The 22,425-nt window shown below is 43.6% G+C and overlaps 2 protein-coding genes across 2 annotated transcripts in view; both read left to right on the forward strand.

Annotated features, from left to right (window-relative positions):
* Positions 1–13,959, forward strand: part of EP400 (E1A binding protein p400) — a 56,691-nt gene extending 42,732 nt beyond the window's left edge. The window contains exons 44-60 of the mRNA XM_041410410.1: positions 248–489; positions 986–1,159; positions 2,455–2,591; positions 3,088–3,144; positions 3,319–3,397; positions 3,979–4,283; positions 4,979–4,988; positions 5,183–5,228; positions 5,319–5,428; positions 5,993–6,197; positions 6,689–6,852; positions 7,217–7,423; positions 7,701–7,896; positions 8,208–8,338; positions 8,745–8,906; positions 9,613–9,690; positions 11,464–13,959. Of these exons, the coding sequence (XP_041266344.1) occupies positions 248–489; positions 986–1,159; positions 2,455–2,591; positions 3,088–3,144; positions 3,319–3,397; positions 3,979–4,283; positions 4,979–4,988; positions 5,183–5,228; positions 5,319–5,428; positions 5,993–6,197; positions 6,689–6,852; positions 7,217–7,423; positions 7,701–7,896; positions 8,208–8,338; positions 8,745–8,906; positions 9,613–9,690; positions 11,464–11,736 (2,576 nt within the window). The 3' untranslated portion in view covers positions 11,737–13,959. The remainder of the gene's footprint in view (positions 1–247; positions 490–985; positions 1,160–2,454; positions 2,592–3,087; positions 3,145–3,318; positions 3,398–3,978; positions 4,284–4,978; positions 4,989–5,182; positions 5,229–5,318; positions 5,429–5,992; positions 6,198–6,688; positions 6,853–7,216; positions 7,424–7,700; positions 7,897–8,207; positions 8,339–8,744; positions 8,907–9,612; positions 9,691–11,463) is intronic.
* A 129-nt stretch (positions 13,960–14,088) lies between these two features.
* On the forward strand, positions 14,089–21,898 carry NOC4L (nucleolar complex associated 4 homolog). The gene is made up of 15 exons (XM_041409998.1): positions 14,089–14,217; positions 14,304–14,427; positions 14,517–14,623; positions 14,872–14,979; positions 15,116–15,265; positions 15,818–15,917; positions 16,217–16,251; positions 16,355–16,405; positions 16,946–17,057; positions 17,674–17,734; positions 18,272–18,382; positions 19,589–19,752; positions 20,126–20,208; positions 20,938–21,051; positions 21,353–21,898. The coding sequence occupies exons 1-15, from the start codon at positions 14,122–14,124 to the stop codon at positions 21,467–21,469; spliced, it is 1,533 nt and encodes a 510-aa protein (XP_041265932.1). The 5' UTR covers positions 14,089–14,121; the 3' UTR covers positions 21,470–21,898.
* The last annotated feature ends 527 nt before the right edge of the window (positions 21,899–22,425 follow it).

The following is a 22,425-nucleotide window of genomic DNA, read 5'->3' on the forward strand; positions in this document are numbered from 1 at the left end:
AGTTCTTATGGTGTGTCTTCTCTTTAGACATAAGATGTTCTTGAAAGGTCAGTTTTAGAGAGCAGACATTTTACTTTGTCGGCTAGAACAGAACTCGTCATACTTTATCACAGGCTCTGTTTAGTTCCTGCTGTGCTTTTCAGAGGCAGTGGGGAATACTCTGTACATGTATGAGCATTTTGCAGCTGTAGGCAGAGGAACCAAAGAATGACAGTATCTGCCAACAATGCTTTATGTTTTGTCTTAGCAGCAGGTAGAAAGAAGAAGCAACGTCACGGGGAGACAGTTATCCCACCTCGTTCACTCTTCGATCGAGCAACTCCAGGAATGTTGAAAATGCGCCGGGAGGGCAAAGAGCAAAAGAAGAACATCTTGTTGAAACAACAGACACAGTTTGCAAAGCCTTTGCCAACTCTTGTCAAACCAGCTACTGAGGCTGGGCAGGATAATCCAGAGTGGTTGATCAGCGAAGACTGGGCACTTCTGCAGGTCAGATGATACCTGCAGCTTCTGCTGTCATTATGTTTTTATTCCTGCACTTTATCTCTTCAAGGTTGTTTCTAATTCTTAGTGGCAATTTGCTGTCATAACTTGGAACAGCTTGCCTGTCATTTGTGCTTCTCTAAGGAGAAATTAAAGGCTAAAGTACAAAATGTATGATTAAGCCCACTTACTATTATTCAGATTAGTTGTGCTGGCTGGACACTGGATAATGCAGCTAAGGTTCTTCCCACATTTGTGGGGAGAGCAGCATTTAAATAACAGCTCTCTGTCCCTCTCATACCAATCTCCAACTGTTTCCCTGCACATCAGTCAGCATTAAGGCACCTTATGCCTGTTTATTCTCAGTGACTGTAGCTGAGCACAGAGCCTTAGCCCTGAGCTGTCCCACTGTGGTAACGGTGTGTGGGCACTCGCAGGCGAGGGAAGGTTTGGAAGATGGCAGTGATGTCTCCTGATGCATTTGTACCTTTCTGTGTTGCAGGCAGTGAAGCAGCTGCTGGAGCTTCCTTTAAACCTTGCTGTTGTGTCACCAGCACACACTCCCAACTGGGACCTGGTCAGTGATGTTGTTAACTCCTGCAGCAGAGTCTATCGCTCGCCCAAGCAGTGCCGCAACCGATACGAGAATGTCATAATCCCAAGGGAGGAAGGAAAGGTGAGCTCACCTGGAATGATGCGTCTTTTTTTTACCTTCAGTTGTAGAGTTTTTTTTCCCTTAACTCCATAAACACTTGTTTTTTGTTAAACGTTTCAACAGTGTAAATAAATAACTTTTAAAAGATCTTTTTAAATTATTCTCATCAGGATTTCCACTTATTTTATGTGATTTCTTTGAAAAGAAAAAGCACCTGAACAAAATCTTCCACAAAAGATCATCTAACTTTCCTTCTTATTTTACAGCTAATGTACGAAGCTAATCCTAAAAAGAAGACAAAAAGTATTTATAAGGTGTGCATTGGTATTCTTTCAAAATCAAATCTAGACACTGTGGTATTTAGCAGCAATGGAGGTGGGCAGATAATTCATATGAGATCCATGTTGAGTGTTACTTGAGTTCTGAAACATCAATTAAAATTCCAAATTTATTTTTCCTTTCTTTGTTGATACAGTGGATTGACACCAGACTTCAGCTTTTGGATTTGATAGATAAATTTTAGACCATGCAAGAAGTTTGTGATTTCACTTAAACTGTAGTTGGCATTTTTCCACCATGTATCTTATCTTGATGGTATTTAAGATCTGTAAGAATGAACTTCATGCTAGAGTCTAAGTGGATTACAAATACATAGTGAATTTGATGCCTGAAACACGTTTTAGTAAATGAGGATGATAGGACGCTACAGAAACAAAAACAAATTCCATGACTGTGAACACCTTCTTCCAAACCACACAGCAATTTAGTGACAGAGTTGGGTGGAGAATCCAGAACTTCTGGCTGTAGTCCCATTCTCTGACTGCTAAGGAGGTTTGTCCCTGACTGGCAGTTTCTGCTTAGGAGAAGCCAAATGTTAGACTGGCATGGTGTGTGGATGTTAACCTAGCTTTGTTGGGAGAGCAGTGCAGTGATGGTTTTGTTTTATTACCTTACGTGTGCGCTATGCATAACTATAAACTAATGGGCTCTTGGTTTGGGTAATGAATTAAACTTGCAAAATCTAAACTAAAGCAAAGATTCTTTCTCAAATTAGAGTTTGCCATTTTGTATGTCCCCAAGTGCTGATGCCAGTGTGACCGTGAGAACTGCTCCTTATTTTGCTCTTTCTTTATATATTTCCCATAGAGTTTTGTGTGACAGTAAGTTATCAGTGACACGAGGCAGGAACCAGTCTGTGATAGATATGTTGGAGAGTGTTTTTAAATAATCTACGAGCGCGCCTTGTGTTTAAACATAGACAAAATGCCCTGTTGGGTGAGTTTGCAATTGAAAGTTGGTTTGTTTTCTTTTTTTAGACTAAAAACAGTCGCCCACTTCGTACCAATCAGATCTATGCTCAAGATGAGGGTGCAACCCACACACAGCTTTATACTAATCATTTTGAGATGATGAAAATGATTGCAGGGAAAAGAAGTCCACCAATCAAACCTCTGTAAGTTTACCTGGGATCATTTGATTTCCTGTAACCACAGATCTCCTGGAAACTGTGTTTTGAATGGATCTCAAAACCCAGAGCTATTCTGCACTCTGTTTCTCTGTTCTCGATCTCTGTGTTCTCTGTTATTGGAAACTCCTCCATATTTCATGTGTTTGGGTCTCACTGCAGGAATTTGCTCTTTGTCATTAAGAGCAGAGCTGCATTCCGTTGGGGTTTTTTAAATATACTTTATATCTGTGCGTTTGTCTGAATTGTAGACAATTTGCTGTCTATGCTGTTTAGTAGTACATTCTTTCCTATGTATCTTCCTGCAGTTTTTCTTTATTTATTTAGTATTTACTCTGAGTCTTTCTTAAATGTCTGTCTGTATGCAGGCTCCAGTACTGGCTGGAATATCATGGAAACTTCACCAAATGCTTAAAATATGTGAAGTGAAATATTGTTTTTAAGGTTTTTCTGTCTCCAGTAATACAGTTTTTCTCAATTTCAGACTTGGCATGAATCCTTTCCAGAAGAATCCAAAGCATGCATCGGTGCTTGCAGAAAGGTGAGCACTCCCTGTCTTGGAGTTACAAATTGTATGAAAGTGCTCTATTTTATTTTATTTTATTTTATTTTATTTTATTTTATTTTATTTTATTTTATTTTATTTTATTTTATTTTATTTTTTTTAGGTTTCAGTTATTTCTAAATATTGTGTGTTTTGTCTTATTGTTTATAGTGGAATCAACTATGACAAGCCCCTCCCTCCAATTCAAGTCGCGTCCCTCCGAGCAGAACGCATTGCCAAAGAGAAAAAGGTACAGTCCCATCTCTGCTGCACAAATGACTGTGGTAATTAAAAAATCAAGCAACAGATGAGGTATGAGCAAAGCTTCCTCCTGGGAGAAGTTTGGCAGTACAGTGGGTGTTATGAGCAGCTGCACGTTGTTTTTGTACAGGGGTTTAGATAACCAAGGCCCAAAGGGGGCCTTTCCTTGTGCCTCTTGTCACTTTCAGACCCCTTAAACAATGAGGAGCATATTTTTGCAAAAGATGATAAAACGTTTAAAAATGTTGTTTAATTCTTGACTATTCTGTACCCTCCTTTCTTATATTATTCAGAAAGAACTACTTGTCCTTGCTTGTGAATGATAAGTTTCTTGTTGTGCTATGCTTTAAGCCATAAAACCATGAGTACATCTTGTAGTTTAAAATGAGTCAGGCTCTGTAACTTGGACTTGAAAAGCGAGGGCAGCTTTGTGGACTGTCTCTGGTTAGAACTAAAGAGGTTTTGTGGATAGAAATAAAGAGGTTTTGTCTCGTTGTTTTGTTTTGTTTTATAAAAACCACATCTTGCTTGTTCCATGCTTGAAGACTGAAGGTGCCCCTTGCCTTGCAGGCGCTGGCAGAGCAGCAGAGGGCCCAGCAGCAGACGGGCCCCCAGCCCCAGCAGCCCCAGGCGGGCCAGCAGCCCCCCCAGCAGCCCCCCGTGCAGCAGGCCCAGGCCCAGCCACAGGCACAGGCACAAGCACAGGTAGTTCAGCAGCCACAGGCAGTGGTGCAGACTGCAGTCACTACTGTGGCCAACACAGCAGTATTGGTAAGAAAGGGAGAGCTCGGTGCCTCTGATGTAGTAACTTCAGTTCTTCTGTGTGTGCTGTATTTGTGTCATGTTTTCTCTGGAAAGAATTTTAGGTCAGTATAGTGGGATCAAAGATATTTTTTTCTTGTTTGTTTTCCCTGGTTATGCTGGGTATCTTCTGGTACCCTGATTTATTAAGACTATTTGTACCATTGTAGCAACAGATCTTGGCATTCTCAAGTGGAAAAACACCATGCAAAGATGGTTTTTCCTTTTTCACTTTAGACTTTCATTTAGTGAAGTCTGAGTGAATAGATATACATGGTCAACAAGAAGTATTTGTACAGAGAACTTGCAAAATACAGAGAATAAAAGAGAATGTAGCTGTAAGAATAACTCAGTTAAAGAGCTTAAAACCCAAAGATTCATTAACTTTTGCAAGGCAAGTGAAATGATGCATCCTACAGGAAACACCATGGAGCTTTTACTGAGAATTTGTGCAAAGTTTTGATGTCTTCCCTAAATCTAGAGTCTGAATGAGTCTGATGACTGGTCTGTGGCTTTTGTATTTAGAGCCAATCCAGTTTGCATAGTAATGTGTGCAGGCAGTGGTGGATTTATTTTGCTTGCTGCAGAGCAGGAGTATCACAGCTTTTGCAGAAAGACTCAGAGGATGTGTTCTGGCCCACAAGCATTGCTGTGTATGTAGTGCTCAGTGATGTTCCTGTGTGGGTGGTTGTCCAAGGAACTGCTCCCTTCCTCTGCTAACAGGGATGTCCAGTGACCAGGCTTTACCACACACTTGGCTGGTCTACAGTTGCTCATTAGTAAGGCAGAATCCTGATTTATGTATGCATTGGTTGCTGTGATCTGTAGAGTCAAAGAACAACTGCAGAAATCTTTGTGTGTTCCATTGAATTTTTGTTATTTTGTCACTTCTGGAATACAGCACTGTGTTAAGCAATGCTCAGTTTTCTTTTATTGTTTTTCTGAACTGTTACCTTAATTGTCTTCTAATTAGGCAGGCACCGTCAAGACAGCAGTGACGGGGACGAGCATCCAGACTGGTAAGGAGACTTTGTAATTGGGCATAGGAGGTGATGGGACATTGGGATTTTCACTTTCAGAATCTCACATTAATCCTGGCTTGCTTTCAGCTACAGTGAGTGGAAATGTAATTGTAAACACTGTTGCTGGGGTCCCTGCTGCCACCTTCCAGCCCATCAATAAACGTCTGGCCTCCCCTGTTATACCTGGGACGCTGACTGTGAGTAGATCCTGTCATTAGTTGTGTCCCTGCATTTTTATTAGCATAGCTTTAGCTTTCCATGTTGTCAGAAATTCTGTTTCTTGCAAATGCAAGTGCTTCTTGGGGTTCTTTATCAAGCCCCTCTCTCTTACCAAAACATCAGAACACACTGGAATGATTTATCAGAAAAAATGTATAATACTGTTAAAAATAGTTTATGGGGAAGTGCTGCTATGTCATTAACATTTTCAGCCTGTAACTGTTTTGTGCTTTATTAATTATGATCTTTATTATTATGTTAATGGTTTAAGACTATGGAAGATAAAGCAAAATATTGAAAGGTACTAAAATCAAATGTCTGTAATGGGGTGAAGAATTTGATGATCAGACTGATGGAAAAAGATTTAACCACATGCTGATTCTGAGATTCATCCAAACAGATGTGTTAGACAGATCTGGGGCTTTTGTCCTTTTGCATTTTTCATGCTTGTTTTTAAAATTGCCTAGAAGGGAATTACTACAATTCCAGCAGGGAAGTGCGAGGCGTGGGGAGAGAGCAGTCACAGCTGTGTTCCCTTGCAGACCTCGGGAGGCACAGCCACTGCCCAGGTGGTTCACAGCCAGCCCCGAGCGGCCGCGGCGCCGGCGGCGTCCACCGAGCTGGTGACCATCGCCTCCACGCAGGGCGTGCGCGCCGTGACTTCGGTGACGGCTTCCGCCGTGGTCACCACCAACCTCACGCCTGTGCAGACCCAGACAAGGTCTTTGGTGACCCAGGTCACACCAGGTAATGATCCTGCCTTCAGGGACTTTTTCCAGTAGTGCACAAAGGGCCCCGGAATTCCTGTTGATGCAGCACCACAGCCCCACGATGTTGGAAGTCTAGGATGAAATTAAACAGGGCTATGATTTTTAATTTGCTTTATTGTTGGTGCTCAGATGACATTTATCTCCAGTATTTCTGGATAAAGTATGGCAATAGAGAGCTTCGCCGCTAAGCATTGCAATTTAAAAATATTATTAACAATCTAGCAGTAAAATATTAGAATTGACTGTCTTGACTAAAAGGCATTGTGAAGAAAGGCTCTTGTATTTTATGATCTACTCTGCTTTTACATCATGCTCATGATAATGTGTTCTTACATGTAGTAAATCCACAAAGTGTACTGGAGCAGAAAAATAAGCATTTAACAGCTCCACTTCTCAGGTGAAATTCATGAGTTAAATTGAATGTTGAAAAGTGTTTGTCATAACATTTTGTTTTTTCCTTATTCACAGCTACACCAACAGTCCAGCTGTCGGGCAAAACCATCACCCCTGCACACTTCCAGCTTCTGAGGCAACAACAGCAGCAGGCTGCTCAGGTGCAGGTCCCACAGATCCAGGCTCAGGCACAAGCCCAGTCTCCAGCTCAAATAAAAACTGTAGGGAAATTGTCACAGGTGAGGAACTGCTCATGAAATAATGTAGCACATTGCTCTCATTACTGCAAGCTTCCTTAGCAGTGTGTGTTGTGTCCTGTTTTCTTGGGCTACAGTGAGATGTATTTCCCTCTTCAATTTCATCCTACTAAAATTTCATGCAGGCAGTGAGTCTGACAGCACTTTCAATAGCAGAGTAGGGTAGGATGGAAAGCACTTACTGCTGCTCGCTGGAAGCCATTGTGTAAGAGAGTTACATTTTAGATACTTGATCTTAGCTCTAGTCTGGCACAGAATGTTTCTCCTTTTAAGCTTTGGATGCAATCTCCATTTTTCTCCTGTAATTTAAACCGTTGGGAGTGATGGAGATGTTTGATTTTTGCAGGAGCAGCTGATCAAGTTGCAGAAGCAGAAGCTGCAGCTCCCCCAGCAGCAAGCAGCACAGCAGACACAGCAAGGGGCACAGCAGCAAACAGCACAAGTGCAAGTGCAGCAGCAGCAGCAAACGCAGCAGCTCACTGCTGTGACAGCCCCTCGTCCTGGCGCGGTCCTCACGGGCACTACGGTCACCAACCTGCAAGTGGCACGCCTGGTGAGTTGGCTTTGACTTGGCAAAAACAGTCTCAGACATCTCACTGTTGGCTGGTTTAAATGAACTGCTCATTCATGCTCACAAGTTTCCTTTGCAGGAGCAGCTGTAACATAAATAACTTCACATTGTACTTACCCATTGATACCATCTCTGAATTGTGTCACTGTACAGAAGCCATTACATTTAGAAAAATTTACAGCTATCACTTTATAATCACCTGTTATATGCAGCAAATCTTTCTGTGCTGGTACAATAATCTTCATTCCTTACTGCTTAGACCCGTGTTCCTGCTTCCCAGCTCCAAGCACAAGGACAGATCCAGGCCCAGACTCCACAAGCAGCACAGGTTGCTCTGGCAAAGCCTCCAGTGGTGTCTGTTCCAGCTGCTGTTGTGTCATCTGCAGGAGTCACCACACTCCCTGTGACTGTGGCAGGCATTAGTGTTGCCATTGGGCAGCCACAGAAAGCAGCAGGTATGTGAATGCAAGTTGGAAACAGGAAGAACTGTATTTCATAGCAGTCTCCTATAGCATAGACAATTTTTTTCTTGTAGGAAGATTGATGTTGGAACAAAAAATTAGCTTACTCATGCCCTTAGATAAGAAATTTTCTCTAATGTCAAAATCATGTCTTATTCCCATTAAAATCAGTGGGTTGTTAGTGCTCAAAGCTGTGCAAATGTGTAAGTCTGTTAAAGCAGAATCTGTGTGTGCAAGCTGTGATTACTGGGACAAAGCAATAAACTGAAGACTCTTACAGTTCTAATTATTTCTGCAATTTTCAGGAGGCCAGACAGTAGTTGCACAGCCACTGCATGTCCAGCAGCTGCTGAAACTCAAGCACCACCAAGCAGCACAGCAGCAGAAAGCCATCCAGCCCCAGGTTGCACAGGGACAGGCTACTGTGCAGCAAAAGGTACCATTGTCTGCTCTGCCATTAACTTGTGCAGTGGTTCTGGATGACCAGGACACCCCTAGACAGTCAGTCAGGATTTCTAGGGGTGCATCTTAGATATATCTAGAGAGAACAGGTTCTCACATGCTTCATTTTTCCTGTAAAATGGTTGATTGGTAGTTTTTAGTAAGTGTATTGTTGTGTGAGTGTTGTGTGTAAGAGAGAAACTTTTCATTAAACGCTTTAATTCTGAATACTTGTGTAAATGCATGAAGGCTTTCATCTAGTGCTCATTTTTTTTATTGCTAATCCTGGGAGAATTTTTTTCAGTAATTAAATGTAACTAATCTTTTTTCCCCCCACATACCTATTCTTTAAAATACACTTATCTTTTGTAGTCATTGATGCCTTTTTTTCTCTTGTGCAGATAAATGCTCAACAGGTTACGGTCCAGACCCAACAGCAGACTTCACAGCAGCAAAAAGTAACTTATGCTACACAGCCTGCCATTAAAACACAGTTCTTAACAACTCCAATTTCCCAAACCCAGAAACCAGGTGGAACCCAGCAAGTGCAGGCCCAGATTCAGGTACAGGTAACACAGGTTTACACCCTTAAACTGTACTGGGACTGGAGAATTGTAAAGACAACAGGTGAGGTAGAACTCAGCACCCACTCATTTTAATTCTAGTCACACATTCATTTAAATTGACTTTTTAATAAAATTCACTGGTGCTGCATATGTGGCCTTGCAGCAAGTCAGAGCAATTGTGAGCTGCAAGTTTGCCTTTCCTCTTTGAAATAAAATAATTGAGTTACTCCTTTTTGTTAGGCAAGGGATTCCATACTGTGTTTACTAAGGAAAATTCAGCCAGAGTTTTTCCTGTTTCTGGTGCTGCCTCACAGCTAATCTCTGGTAGCCTAGAGTAGGTGACAACTCACATGCTTTCTTTTCTGCATAACTGGATCAGCCTAACCAAGGAAAAAGAAGGGGGTTAGGAATTGGAAGCCTTACTCTTTAAAAAGTATATCCCAGATAATGGAACCTGTTAGAACTCATGTGTTTCCCTAGTTTTCTAGGTAGTCGGGAGGAAATGACTCTGTTGTAGTTAAAAGTGAAAATATTTCTCTTCCTCCCCTAGCTAAGTTCTTTTCACGGACCTAAAATGTTTCATAAACATTCAACCTCACTGAAAATGCCAAGCTGCAACTTACCATTAACAGGGCTTGGTGTTTTGCTGCTATCAGCAGCTTTTTATTTTGATCCAATCTTTCTTTATTTTATATCACCACAGGTTGCAAAACTCCCACAAGTGGTCCAGCAACAGGCTACTGTTGCCAACATTCAGCAGATGGTTTCAGTTTCCCAACAGGTACGTTTTGCTCTTGTCAAATATAGCACTGCAAACATGATCTTCAGAAAAGCTCATTTTTTTGGAATGTGTGTATTTTTCATGTTATGTGTGGCATAGATAGTATTTTTGAAGGATACAGAAAGTCCCTTTCTCTAAAAATAAGTCTTGAATACTGAATCAGCTGAGGTATATTCTCTGGTCTAAAACTTTCATTACATTTGTAGCAATGTTTGTTCATCACTGTAGATAAGCTGAAAAACAGATTTTTAAAGGTGTTTTCTAGAGCTGAAAGGATGTTTAAAAATTGGTTTCTGGTGATGTATAGTCAATATAGCAATTAATTAAACTAATGAGCACCATCTGAACTTTTTCCACAAAAAGTTAGGACAAATTGAAGGTTACAAGTTGTTTTGTTTCAGTTCATTGAGCTGTGCTAAGTGCTGTGTGAAAGGCAGAACGGTGTGGTACCTGTTCCAGATGTGTGCTGGTAACAGACAGGGCTCAGGCAGGAGAAGCTCAGGTGGTTTGGTTCCCCTCCCCTAACGACCAGGCAGTTTAGAATTGTTCAGAACAATTGTTTAGAACAATGTCATCCAGATCATTAGCAACAGGCCTACCTTGGGCAGTTGATTGGCAGGAGTGATTTAGCTTTGGAGGGTGGATGAAGTTCCTGCCTTTGGTGCACAAGTCTGGGCCAGTTGGCTCTTGACCTGCCACAGTTCACAGTGCAGAGTTTTACTGCAGAATAAAATCTTTGACTGTTTATCTCAAAATGGTGATAAAGTGGTGTAAGCTGTCTGATAACCACCTCAGATGTGAATGCTTCAAGGGCAATGTACACAGCAGGAAGTAGAAACCTCATCAGTCAACACATCAGTTGCCCTCTGTAGTCAGGAAGAGCTGCTAGATCATTTTCAAAAGTCATCAATGGTGGCATAAAGACAAATAGTTTCCCTCCCATGCACACCAGTGACTTCAGTGGCAGTAGGTTTAGGCCATAAGTATTTTTTAAACTGTGGTCTTTATGTGTATGTGGCAATCTTTTTACCTGCATTTTTAGTGCTTCCTGCTGGAATCCTTTTGGAGCATTCAAGTGTTAATTTTTCCTCTGGAGAAGTCCTTGTAGCTTTGTTTCGTTTCTGCATCTGACAAAGACAGCTGAAGCTGCTCAATTTTCATTACCTTGTCCTCTGAACAAGGAGATGTTGATTTTTTTTTTCTCCCTTGCTCTGGGTAGAGCTATGCAAATTAAATGTCTGGATGGAGTCAAACTATTCTGCCATAAATTTGCAATAGAGACTGGCAGCTGTAGTCTGAAAGGGAAATGGCAGAGACTGGTGGGAAGCCTCAGTGACTGTATTTATTGTCACAATATGGGTGCAGAGGCAGCATTTTAACCTCTTTGGTCTTCTGGCTGTCTTTCTGTTCTTTTCCCTGCTCCTTTGCTTCTGCAGTGCAGGAATTTTCCTGTATATCTGGTAGGGTTTCTATACCTTTCATCTGCCTTCTGAAAGTATCTGAGGACATGTCCTTGGATTTGCACTGCAGAGACCCGAGTTACAGGGACTTTGGCTCTTAGTTCTGATTTATAAGGCTCTAGAAAATGTGACAAAGTGGTGTTTCTCAGTGAAACCACAGAGCCTCTGTTCCCAGAATCATTGTCCGAGTTGTTTGTCAGTTAAGAGAGCAAATACCTAAGGAAGCAGAATTCCTTCTGTAGAGCAGAAATGTGAGGATTGCTCAGTTTAATGCCAAACCATTTAGTAATTGCCTTTTCCTCCTGATGTGCAGGTACAAGCTCAGCCCCAGACTGTGACCCTTTCTCAGACGACAGCAGGTCAACAGCAGGTTCAGGTGATCCCTGCAACCACTGCTACTGCTCAGGTCGTGCAGCAGAAACTGATCCAGCAGCAGGTGGTGACCACAGCATCTCCCCAGGTTCAGGCTCCAGGTGTACAGAACCCAGCCCAGACACCAGCAACACCTGAGGCCCAGAGTCAGCAAGCAAAAGTACAGATGAGGACACCGACTGTCAGATTAAAGGCACCTACTAAACCAAGTTGAACTATTGCAGTAACAGAGAAACACAGTGTTTTGTGTTTGCTGAGACGAGTGAGAAGCTACTCCAAACATCCAAATGAAGACAAAACACCTCTATTTTTTTTTTTTTTTTTGTAGCAGAAGGTTTCTTGCTGGTGAACATTTAAACATGAAAACTCACGTGTAACTTCAGTGTATTAGCAACTGTTTAGCACTCAAACTCTGTACAAGATGCATTCTGCCTGTGTTCTCTGTGCTCATTTAAACCACATAAAGCAAGCATTACTTAGGTTGAAATTCTGCCCAGCTTCTCAAAAGTGAAATGGTGATCAGCCATAAATGTCAGTAAAATCCATCTGTGTTAGAACACCACACCTGCCTGTGGGCATGTGCAGCTCCTTGCTGTAGTTCAGTGTGTGCTCAGTACCCACAGTGAAGCCACACAAAGATCCAGGTGTAGTTGATACAGCACAGTATTTTCCATCTGTACAAAAGCTCTGTGTTGTTCTTCCCTGTGGTAAACACCCCTGGAAGATCTAACACAGGCTTGAAGTGCTGCCTGCAGAGTTTAGCCAATAAATGTGAAAACCTGTAAGTATATGTAATTAAAAAGGAAAAAAAAAAGTTTCATTCTCCATTTTTGTAAGTCTTTTAAAATGTTTGTTAGTAGTTTTTGTGTACAGTTTACTGAATCACCCAACCTGTGTGCTCATTCTCGTATTTCACTTTAAAATAATGGATATTTTAGGCATGAGCTGAGTAAATACTGTGTTGATAGTAAATGTGTATTAAAGTGTAGCCCATTTTTTTTTGTAAAAGAATTGTTTAGTAGATACAGCTCAACAGATGATCCATAGCTGTTTCTCATGGGACTTCTGTCACAAAAAATCTCCAGCTGATAAAATCTAATCTCTCAGTTTCATTCTGCTCTTGCAACATGTTTAAATGTTCAGTACTTTTTACACGGCTTTCAGCTTGGGGGGTGGGGGGCTGGGGGAAGGGGAGAATAGTGAAATTAAATCTAAGACTTAATTCTTCAACTGTGTAAAGAGTAAGATCTAACTTTTGTACTATTCTTTTACTAAAGCTAACAATGAATGTATCTTCAGGTGGGTATTTTGGATGTGAATAGAGCGTGGCCTCTTCCTCCAAATCAGTTTGCCTTATTGTTATGGAGAAAAAAAAAAAAAAAAGCAAAAAGCTGCATAGAACTGTGGGGGGTTTCTTTACTTTTCTTGCATACAATGAATAACAGAATTTGCAAACAGCACTGAGTGAGGAATCAAAAAACCCATGGTGGCTTGAAGGGATTTATTTTACTTTGGCCATAAAACTGCACAATGTGTAAAATCCAGACAAAATTACAACATTCCTTTTCTGAGATGGTTTTAAAATTATTTTTTCATTTTTTACTCTTTTAGGAAAGGAGCCTATTTAAGGGCAAGGAAAGCATGTATTTTGTTTTTACCTCTGTATGTCCACACTTGTTGGTACCTGGCAATCCACATGGCTTAAACAAGAAAGCATTCTCAGCCAGCTCCTCTGTGTTAGTTGGGATAGGTACAGCCAGTTCTGTTCAGATCACAAATGCAAACATTGGCTCAGGCAGCGTTCCTGATTTTTTTATTTTATACCCCTTTTGTCCTGCATACTTTTTTTTTGGACCCTCAGGTGTACAAACACAAGGGCATTTTTTTTTAAGCTGTTTTTGCATGCAGTAGTGTTCCCCTGACCCTGCTAACCCCTGGCATGTGCCATCCCCTAATCTTCACTGCCGGCCAGGGAGCTGGCACTGCTGACAGCAGAGTAGTTTAAAATGCAAAGCAGATGCAGTGGTAATGGATAGTGACACTGTGTACAGTATAGCCTTGCTCATCCAAAAACATTGCTTAGGTAGCCCCAGTTTTACTTTTAAGTGTTTAGCTTTTATGATGTGCATGAAGGTCGGGGTGGGGGGGAACACTTCCAGCAGTGGGAGAGCTGTTGGCTACGTCGTTGTGCTGGTCTGATTTGGTGTCTAAAGAGGCGATTGTTTCTTGTTTAGGTCAGTTGATGAAGTTAAAAAGTCACCATATTTTTTTCCTTCTAATTATTTTTTTTTTCTTCTTCTCGATGTGTCTTTCTCCCGGGAGTGTGTTAGGAAGTCAGCCTGTACATAAGTGATGAACATTTGTACTCGACCCAGTAGGATGATAAGGAATAGTGCTGTATCCTACCTGAAGGTGTAATAAAGTGTACATTTTTATACCGCCGCCTCGCCCTGCCTTCTGTACGGGGGTGTTACCGGGAGGGGCGGTGTGGGCGGCGGCACGGATCCCGATCCCGGTCCGGATCGCGATCCCCGCCCCGCTGCCGGCCCCGCCTGCGGGCGGAGCGGCCGCGGCTCCTCCTCCATCCTCCCATGCGGGCATGGCGCGGGAGGCCGCGCTCGCCGCCTGCCTGGAGGCCGTGCTGGGCAGCCGCTCCAGCGCCAACCGCGTCTTCGAGCTCCTGGAGCCGCTGGCGGTGCGGGCCGGGCCGGGTCGGGCCGGGGGAGCGGGCTGAGGGAGGGCAGTGCGGCCGGGCCGCCGCTCTGACACGCTGTTCCCCAGGGCCAGGAGGAGCCGGAGGACATCGTGAGCGCCGCCAGGACCTGCAGCCGGCTGTTCGGGGCGCTGCTGGAGCGGCGGGAGCTGTTCGTGGGGCCGCTGCCCGACCAGGACGCCGCTCTGGGCGGTGAGCACGGAGCGGGGCCCGCGGCGCTGCCCGGGACAGGCGCGGCCCTGCCCGAGCCCAGCCTGTGTGTGTGTGTCTGTCCCTCACAGAGAGCTACAGCGCCGAGGACAAGTACAGGATATGGATGAGGCACCGCTACAGGGACTGCGTGGGCTGCCTGGGCGAGCTCCTGGGGCACGACGCCTTCCAGGTCAAGGTGGGTTCTGAGCCCGCTGCTGGCCCACGGGGGTTTCACGGGGCTCCCTTGGGGCTCTCGCCCGGCATTTCAGTGTGGGAGGGCAGGCAGTGCTGTAAGACAACACTGATGCTCTGCTCACCAGCAGCGAGCATGCAGCCTTCCCAGGAAATAATATATTATTCTTCCTTTGAATTTGACCTTTGGTGTTCTTGTTTAGGTGTTTTTTTGGGGTTTTTTTGTGATGTTGCTTTCTTTTTTTTTTAAAGGAGTTGGCACTCTGCACGCTCATGAAGTTTGTGGAATTGGAGGCACAGTATCCGTTGATCAAAATAGAGTGGAAGGGAACTTTAACGTTTCCATGTGACCTTCTTAAGGTAAGCTGCAGAACTGAGAAGTCCCTCTTGTCAGTGACCTGTTGGCACACGAATTCATGTGCCCTCAGCCTCTCACTCTGTTCTCCAGTGCTGTGAGAGACTGAGTCGTTGCTTTCTTTTCCAAACCCTTTGTTAGGTGGTTGTTGATGGTTTGCTTCCCACCACCGAGGACGCCTCACTGCTGATCTCCCGCTTCCAGGAGTACCTGGAGTACGACGACGTGCGGTACTTTGTCATGAAGGCTGTCACTGCCAGCATCGGGCAGGTCATGCAAAAGACAAAGGAGGTAACAAATTGTTACTGCTCAGGTGGCTCTGGATGAGCTGCTCTGGGTTGTGTATCTTGTGTGTGAAGCAGGGAGGAGTTAGTAGTGTATGGAAATATTTGGAAGCCAGAGAAATGAGTGTGCCCACTGGAGGCATTGATTTTTTTCGTATGTGTGTCAGTATGCCAAGACTGGCTTTACTCAAAACACGTACTGTTCTTTCTGGTCTAAGCTCCGTGCTTGTTTTACCCAAATCCTTACAGCTTGGGTGACACACAGAGAACTTTTAATTCTGTTTACACTGGTGCAGAGGAAGAACGTGTTTCCTTCATTGAATCCACCAGTTTTGTTAAACGACAATAAGTGCAGAGATAGGTTTCATGTTGGATAAACATGTAGTGCTCCAGGCTGAGGCTGCAACAGAGAAGATACCGGTGTGTAGTTTAATCATCATTTTCCCTTTCTTTTTCCTAAATATATTCAGTACTTGAATACAGGGCAATATTGAAGCCCAGCATCTTGTTATCTGATGTGGAACTTGCTTCATGTTTGTTTATATGCTTTTTTCCTCAGAGGCCGCTGCCTTTTTACCAGCAGAATGTATTTTCCCTCATCTCACCTATTAACATGCCAAACAAAGAGTCTGAGATGGTCAAATTTATGGTCAAGCAAGGTTAGTAAACTCTGCATGATATACTGTGTGTGAAAAGGAAATTAGGTTTATGATTTTTAGTATGTAAAGACTTTGTTATTGTTTGCTGATGAAGAATGTCTGCTTGTTTGATCACTGTGATTCTAAACAGTCTTAAAAATCCACATTCCTCAGTTTGCAGGGTGTCTGTTGTGGCCTTGTATCAAATTAGGTACTTCAGCCCAGGTTTTTAGAGCATCAAAGGGCTAAGTCAAAAAGGGTCATCTTCATTTTTTGAATATCCATTTCAAGTTTAACATCTGGTTTCTCTTTCTTCTTAGATAACCGTGAGGAGTTGAAATTTTCAAAGCTGCAGGTAACTGTTCATTTGGTGCATTAGAATTGAAATTTTGTCTGCTTAAAACAGAGCATTATCTCTAGTAGTGTGTTTAACTTGCCATTTGCAATTCTGTTTTAAGGCACACAAACAGGTGTTTGAGAAAATGTGGCTGACTTTTTTGAAGCACAAGGTAAGTGTTACTTCTGCCACTGATCTGCATTGCTCTTTAGTTTAAGGATGGCTGATCCTTAATAGTTTTGTCCAGCCGTGCAGGAAGCTGCTGGTAGGACCCCAGAATGTTTTGAGTGTTGGGTGGGAACAGCCCAGTGACCATTTCTGTTGGATCACTCTGCCAAGAAACATGACCTCATATATGACCTGCTTTTTCTCCTTACCCTCAGCCTTTTTTCCCTGCCTTAAACATCTCTGCCCATAAGGGTGATCTGCAGCATTACAATCTCTGCTCACAAGCTGAACCTTCCCCAGCCTTTTTCCTGGTGGTTTTCCCCATCTGAGTGATGAGGCTGTTAGCTGTCAGCTCCTGCTTCTTGAGTGAACTTCCTTGGTGTCACTTGTAAACTCTCCCATTTGGGAACTGCTGCTGCAAGCTGTTCTGTATTTTCCTGGCACATTCCCTTCTGCTTGTGCATTGCTTTTTTGAGACACAGGTTGCTGCTGCTGACTGAGTTCTCCCTTGCAGTTCTCCTCTGTGTTGTTTTGTCCTTCACAGCTGCCCCCTGGCCTTTACAAAAAGGTTCTTGTCATTCTGCACGACTCTGTCCTGCCTTACATGAACGAGCCCACTCTCATGATGGACTTCTTGACAGTGGCCTATGGCATAGGTGAGTGAGAACAGCCTTTTGTCCTTTGTGGCACCCCCAGCATGGGACAGATGGACTTGGAAGCTCTGCTGGATGCAGCACCACACCCTGGGTGGTGGAATGGGTGTACTTCTGGCTGGGATGGAGCTAAGGAGCTAGGGTCAACTCCATTGTCCCTGAAAGTGAGATGATTTTGCCTGTGTTTGTCAATGTCATTGCTCCTTGTGTGTATATTTAAGGCTTTGGGGAAGAGTAGAACACTGGAGTAAGATGTTTTAAATACGGAGTTCAGCCAGTGCTGCTGATCCAGACACAGGATCCAGATTCCTGCAGAAATGTGCTTTTTGAGCAGACTTTTGCCTCCCCACTGTGACTTTGTTTAGGAATTAGAGCAGCACATTTTGTGTCTCAGTTGTTGAACATTTGTTCTACTAAACTACAGCTTAATCTTTGTAGGAATCTTGGGAGTCTCTGGAAAGGTGTAGATGAAATTGTGTCACCTTTCAGCCATCACACTGGCTCTGATTTCACCTATTGAGTTTTGCTTTCCTTCTGGGAAGATTGTATTATAGAAAAAAACTTGATTATTTTTTTCTACTTATTTTTGTTGTGTTGATATCTGTCTGTTTTCTTACAGGTGGAGCAATCAGTCTTCTAGCCCTAAATGGGTTGTTTATTTTGATTCATCAGCATAATCTGTAAGTAAAAAGAGTATATTGTTTAAAGTAACATGGGTTTTTGCATTTATGTCTTTATGTAAGAGAAACTGAAATGGATTCACTACACCTTTAGGCTTTGAAATTCCCCCATGAGAAAGCCAAACTGCACAAGAGGCTCAGGCTGTTTGGATGCTGAGCTTCTTTTGCTGTCTGATTTCTTGTACAACTGAACCTAAATAGTCTGTTCTCTAGGCTGTGGTTGCTCAGCACTTAAAAATCAATTTCCATTGATCTGATTACAGGGTGAAGCCATGGTCTTTGGTGTCCCTTTCACTGCATCCTGTACCATTTGCAGTCGCTGGACATGGCTTCACACCCTGAAGATAGCTGGGCACTGCAAGAGCCATAAAATCACCTTGCAGCTTGTTTTCAAGTGGAGACTGTAGAGGGAAGCCTAAGAGAGCTAAACAGAGCACAGCAGTGGGCTGGGGTGCTGTTAATGAAAGCACAAATAGATTTAGACACAGTCCCTCTGTACACCACTAATGGATGTTGTATTTTTCCTTTTTTCAACAGGGAGTATCCTGACTTTTACAAGAAGCTGTACAGTCTGTTAGACCCTTCCATCTATCACGTGAAGTACCGAGCTCGCTTTTTCCACCTGACTGATCTGTTTTTGTCTTCATCGTAAGTAGCATCTTTATTATGTGTGCTCACACATTTTCCTCCTGCTTTTCTGTTCTTGAGCAGTCTCCCACATGTCTGGATTTAACGTATTCAGTGTGCCTGCTGGATTAGATACATTTTTATGGAGAAAACTGATTCCGAGACTATTATTGTAGTCTTGTGTAATTTTTCATGTGCTATTTTTGAAGATTTGCCTCACAGCCATGGATTTTCAGAAAGGAAGAATTGCAGTTAGTTATCAGAGTTTGAGCTGCAAGTGCTTATGGATGTGTTTTTGATCTCTGTTCCACTTTGGGTGAAAGTGATGAATTTTCTGTCTTGTCTTTGTGAAAATGGAAAAGTAAAATTTGCAGGCTTTTTATAGATTAAAAAGCTGTTGATAAATGGATGGCTTTTTGCAGACATAAAGCACTGAAATGTGAAGTGTTTGACAGCCTGTCTTGATGTTGTCAGTTCACTGTACACAGGGAAGAAATGGGATAGGCAGCTGGTCATATAGTTACTGTCATATGTTATAAAATAACCCAACAGTAACACAGCACCAGGCACTTTATATCCAACCCTCTTGTATTCCTGGTGTACTTTGGAGAGAGTGACAAGACTTCTGGGTAACTTTGTTGAGCCTGGCAGGTGTAGTGAGGCCTGAGTGAAAATTGTCATTTTCATCTTCTGACATGAAGAAGGGGCCTAAATGAGGTGGTTGCTGTTAGAAATGTGCATTTTTACCATTAAAAAAAAAAATTATGCTGCACATTTACACTACATGGGAGCTTTATGTTCCCATTAACAGCTGCAGTGCTTGGAAGTGTTGTGTAAATTTAACACCATGGCCTGTGTATTAATTAAACCCACAAAATGACATAAGAAGCATATAATTAAGGTTGCCTGACCAAGCACTCAGTTCATGAAAGAACTGAATAAAGTCTGCCATGGGAATGGCCACGTACAGGGGCTGTGCTTGGCAATGGTGCCACGTGTCAGGATTGAATCTCACAGTGAGCTGAGATTATTCCTGCGCTGAATGTAAAATCCCCCAAAAATCTTTTCCAGCGAGCACACAACAAAAAAGCGAGATCCCTAAAGCTTCTCTTTACTCCACAGCCAGAACAGCCTGTCGAGCCCCCTGACGTGCTGCTGGGGTGGCTGGGGCTGCTGGCTGTCCTGCCAGGGCTGTAACAGCTGCTCCCTGCTGTCCCCTGTCCCCAGGCACTTGCCAGCGTACCTGGTGGCGGCGTTCGTCAAGCGGCTGGCGCGGCTGGCGCTCACGGCCCCTCCCGAGGCTCTCCTCATGATCATCCCCTTCATCTGCAACCTCTTCCGCAGGCACCCGGCCTGCAGGGTGCTGCTGCACAGACCAGGAGGGCCAGCAGGTGACAGGGGACTTGTGGTGGGCAGCATAAGGAGGAGCATTCCTGTGGAGGAAAAGGGGAGATGGCAGTTCTGAGGGTTGGAAGGATCCCTTTGTCCTGTCCCTTGAGTTTGTGAAAGGTCAGCAGGATCCTGCTGTTAAGTTCAAAGCTATTCCAAGTGCCCTACTTCCTTTGCTCTTTAAAAGTAACATGGTTCTGTAGTGCTGCCAGCAGTGACTCTTGGGTCATGCTGGGATTTGTCAGTTTGTCCCTGGAACCATAAATGACTTGGGAAGGAGCAACTCTGGCTGCAGCACTGCTCTGGAGCTGTGTTCCCTTTGGGTTTATGTACATCACACAGGAGGTGTTAGCTGTCTATCTCCTATTTCCTTAGATATGTCAGAAGATCCATATGTTATGGAGGAGAAGGAGCCATCTGAAAGCAGGGCTTTGCAGAGCTCTCTCTGGGAGATTCAGGTATGTCATCCCAAAATGAGCATCTGGGTCTGGTGTGGGTCTCTTCCACCTTTGCTGCTTCCTTGACATGTGTTGGCAGTGGACAGCCCCTTTCACAAGAACCTGCTTGACATATATCTTGCAAATGAGATTAGTTCTTTTACTCTGCCTCATTTTCTGTCCTAGCAAAGGATTCCATACACTGGAGAAATGTATGTGCTAGATAGTGGGTGACTTGTGAGCACACATTTGAACTTGCAGTTCAGAGCTGAAACAGACTAAATAGCTGCAAATGGACCAGGCTCTGGAGGGGAGAGAGGAGCTTGGTGAGCACTGATGGAAGTGAACTGAGTAGAGCCAGGTTATCCTCTAGAAATGGATGAGGGGTTTGTGTAGGGGGCTGAAGCAGCAGCAAGAATGATGTGCAGGAGCTGGAATTCTGGAGAGCTGGAGCTTGGGTGTGGCATGAGGGCGCTGTGAGAGGCAGAATTGGGTTATGCAGTGTAGGCATGGCCTGTGGATGAATTTGTCTTGAGCTGGATGTGACCATGTGAGAGGAGCCTTTGACATGTTTGAAAGATGCCTGAAATGAGGATTTTGTGAAGCATGGTGTAGCAAACTTGGATCTGATGGAATTTGGTGGTCACTGGAGATCTGACCAACAAATGAGCAGACTCCTGTGTGGGAGTGCAGATGGATGTGTGTTACCCTGTACTTTTAGATTATCTCCTGTTTGTCTTGCTTTTCCAGTCTCTCCAGAACCATTATCACCCAGATGTGGCCAAGGCAGCTGCTGTCCTGAACCAGTCCCTGTCTGAAATGGAGGATGACATATCAGGGCTCCTGGAGCTCTCAGCTTCTGAGGTAATGCTGCTATGCCTTTTTGAATGACTGGAACCAGAGGAAAGGAAATTCTGGATACAGCAGCCTTGCTTATCTGCCTTGCTGCTGGGGAGGCAGCTGCACTGACTTGGTTACCCAGAACCAGGGCAAACCAGGAAAATGTTCTGTCAAATAACAGCATGAGCAACAGTGGTGACAGGGCTGGCTCTTTTCTTTGAAGTGTTTATTTGCTGGATGTTTTAAGACTTCAGAGTGTGCAGTGTTATTGGGGTGAAGAGCCTGTGCTGAGTTTTGACAATATTTTCTGGTTTTTATTTTGTAGCTTTTTGATAGAGAAGTAAAGAAAAAGGCTGTTGATGTGCCCCTGGAGTTTGAGCAAGTACGAGGTTTGTTTGGGAAGAAAAATGACATTTTTGCGGAGCACTTCAGTTTAGCCTGATGCCATCTCTTACCAAAACACATCTGTCAGCAGCTGGATCTTAGGGACACAGAAAGCTCCCATGTGCTCTGCAGCCCTTTCCTGTGAGGGGAGCTGCACTGTTTGAGCTGCAGCCTTCTTCAGTCCCCTTGCCACTGCCCCTGGATGGACTTTGTTGTGGTTCTCACACTTGTGTACTGCCACCTGCTATTTGGGAGGGATTTTCCCTCGAAGCAAGTGTTTCTGGACTTGTTCATGGCTGGGATCCCAGTCCTCCCCCCAGAACTGCTGGTGCTGGCTGTGACCAGGGGCTGCATCAGCAGACATCTCACTGCTGTTCCATGGGACTGAGGGGAATTGCATTCTCTGACTGCTCTTGTTTTTCAGATGTTTTACTTTTATATGAGATCTGACAGCCTGTTTGTAATAAATGTCTTCAATACATAAGTGTAAACACCTGATGTATTATAATTATATTTTATATGCATTTTTAAGCTCATCTTGAGAGGGATGTTTATCTTCCTTGTACTCAGCACTCCCACGTTCAAGGCAGTGAAACTGGTTTGTCTAACAACTCCGAAGATGCTCAGTAAATCCATCTGGGAAATGCTGCTGGTGTTCCTTCCTGTACATCCATCTCGTGCACTGAGGTTGCTGGATTCCAGATGCTCAGGAGCTTTGGAAGTGAACATAATCCTGGTGCCTGCTGTAGCAGGGAGGCCAGCTGATGTGCAGTGGGAGGCTAATCCTTGAGTTTTGCCTCAGAATGATAAGCAGCTTGGTGTAGTTTTGCTTGCAGCCTGCATGTGTTTTAGGAGCTCTGGCCAGAGTGTATCCAGGGGCTAATAACTTTTTAACTCCATTGCTGCTGGATGCTTTTGTTAATTTTTCATATACTTCCAGAAGTCATGCACAAATTCCATTTGATTGGGTTCCCCCCAAGCTTTTAAGTTTGAGATAAACTCATTACTAACAGC

This window comes from Onychostruthus taczanowskii, unplaced genomic scaffold, assembly GCF_017590055.1.
Source record: "Onychostruthus taczanowskii isolate IOZ18803 unplaced genomic scaffold, ASM1759005v1 scaffold32, whole genome shotgun sequence".
NCBI classification, from domain to species: domain Eukaryota; kingdom Metazoa; phylum Chordata; class Aves; order Passeriformes; family Passeridae; genus Onychostruthus; species Onychostruthus taczanowskii.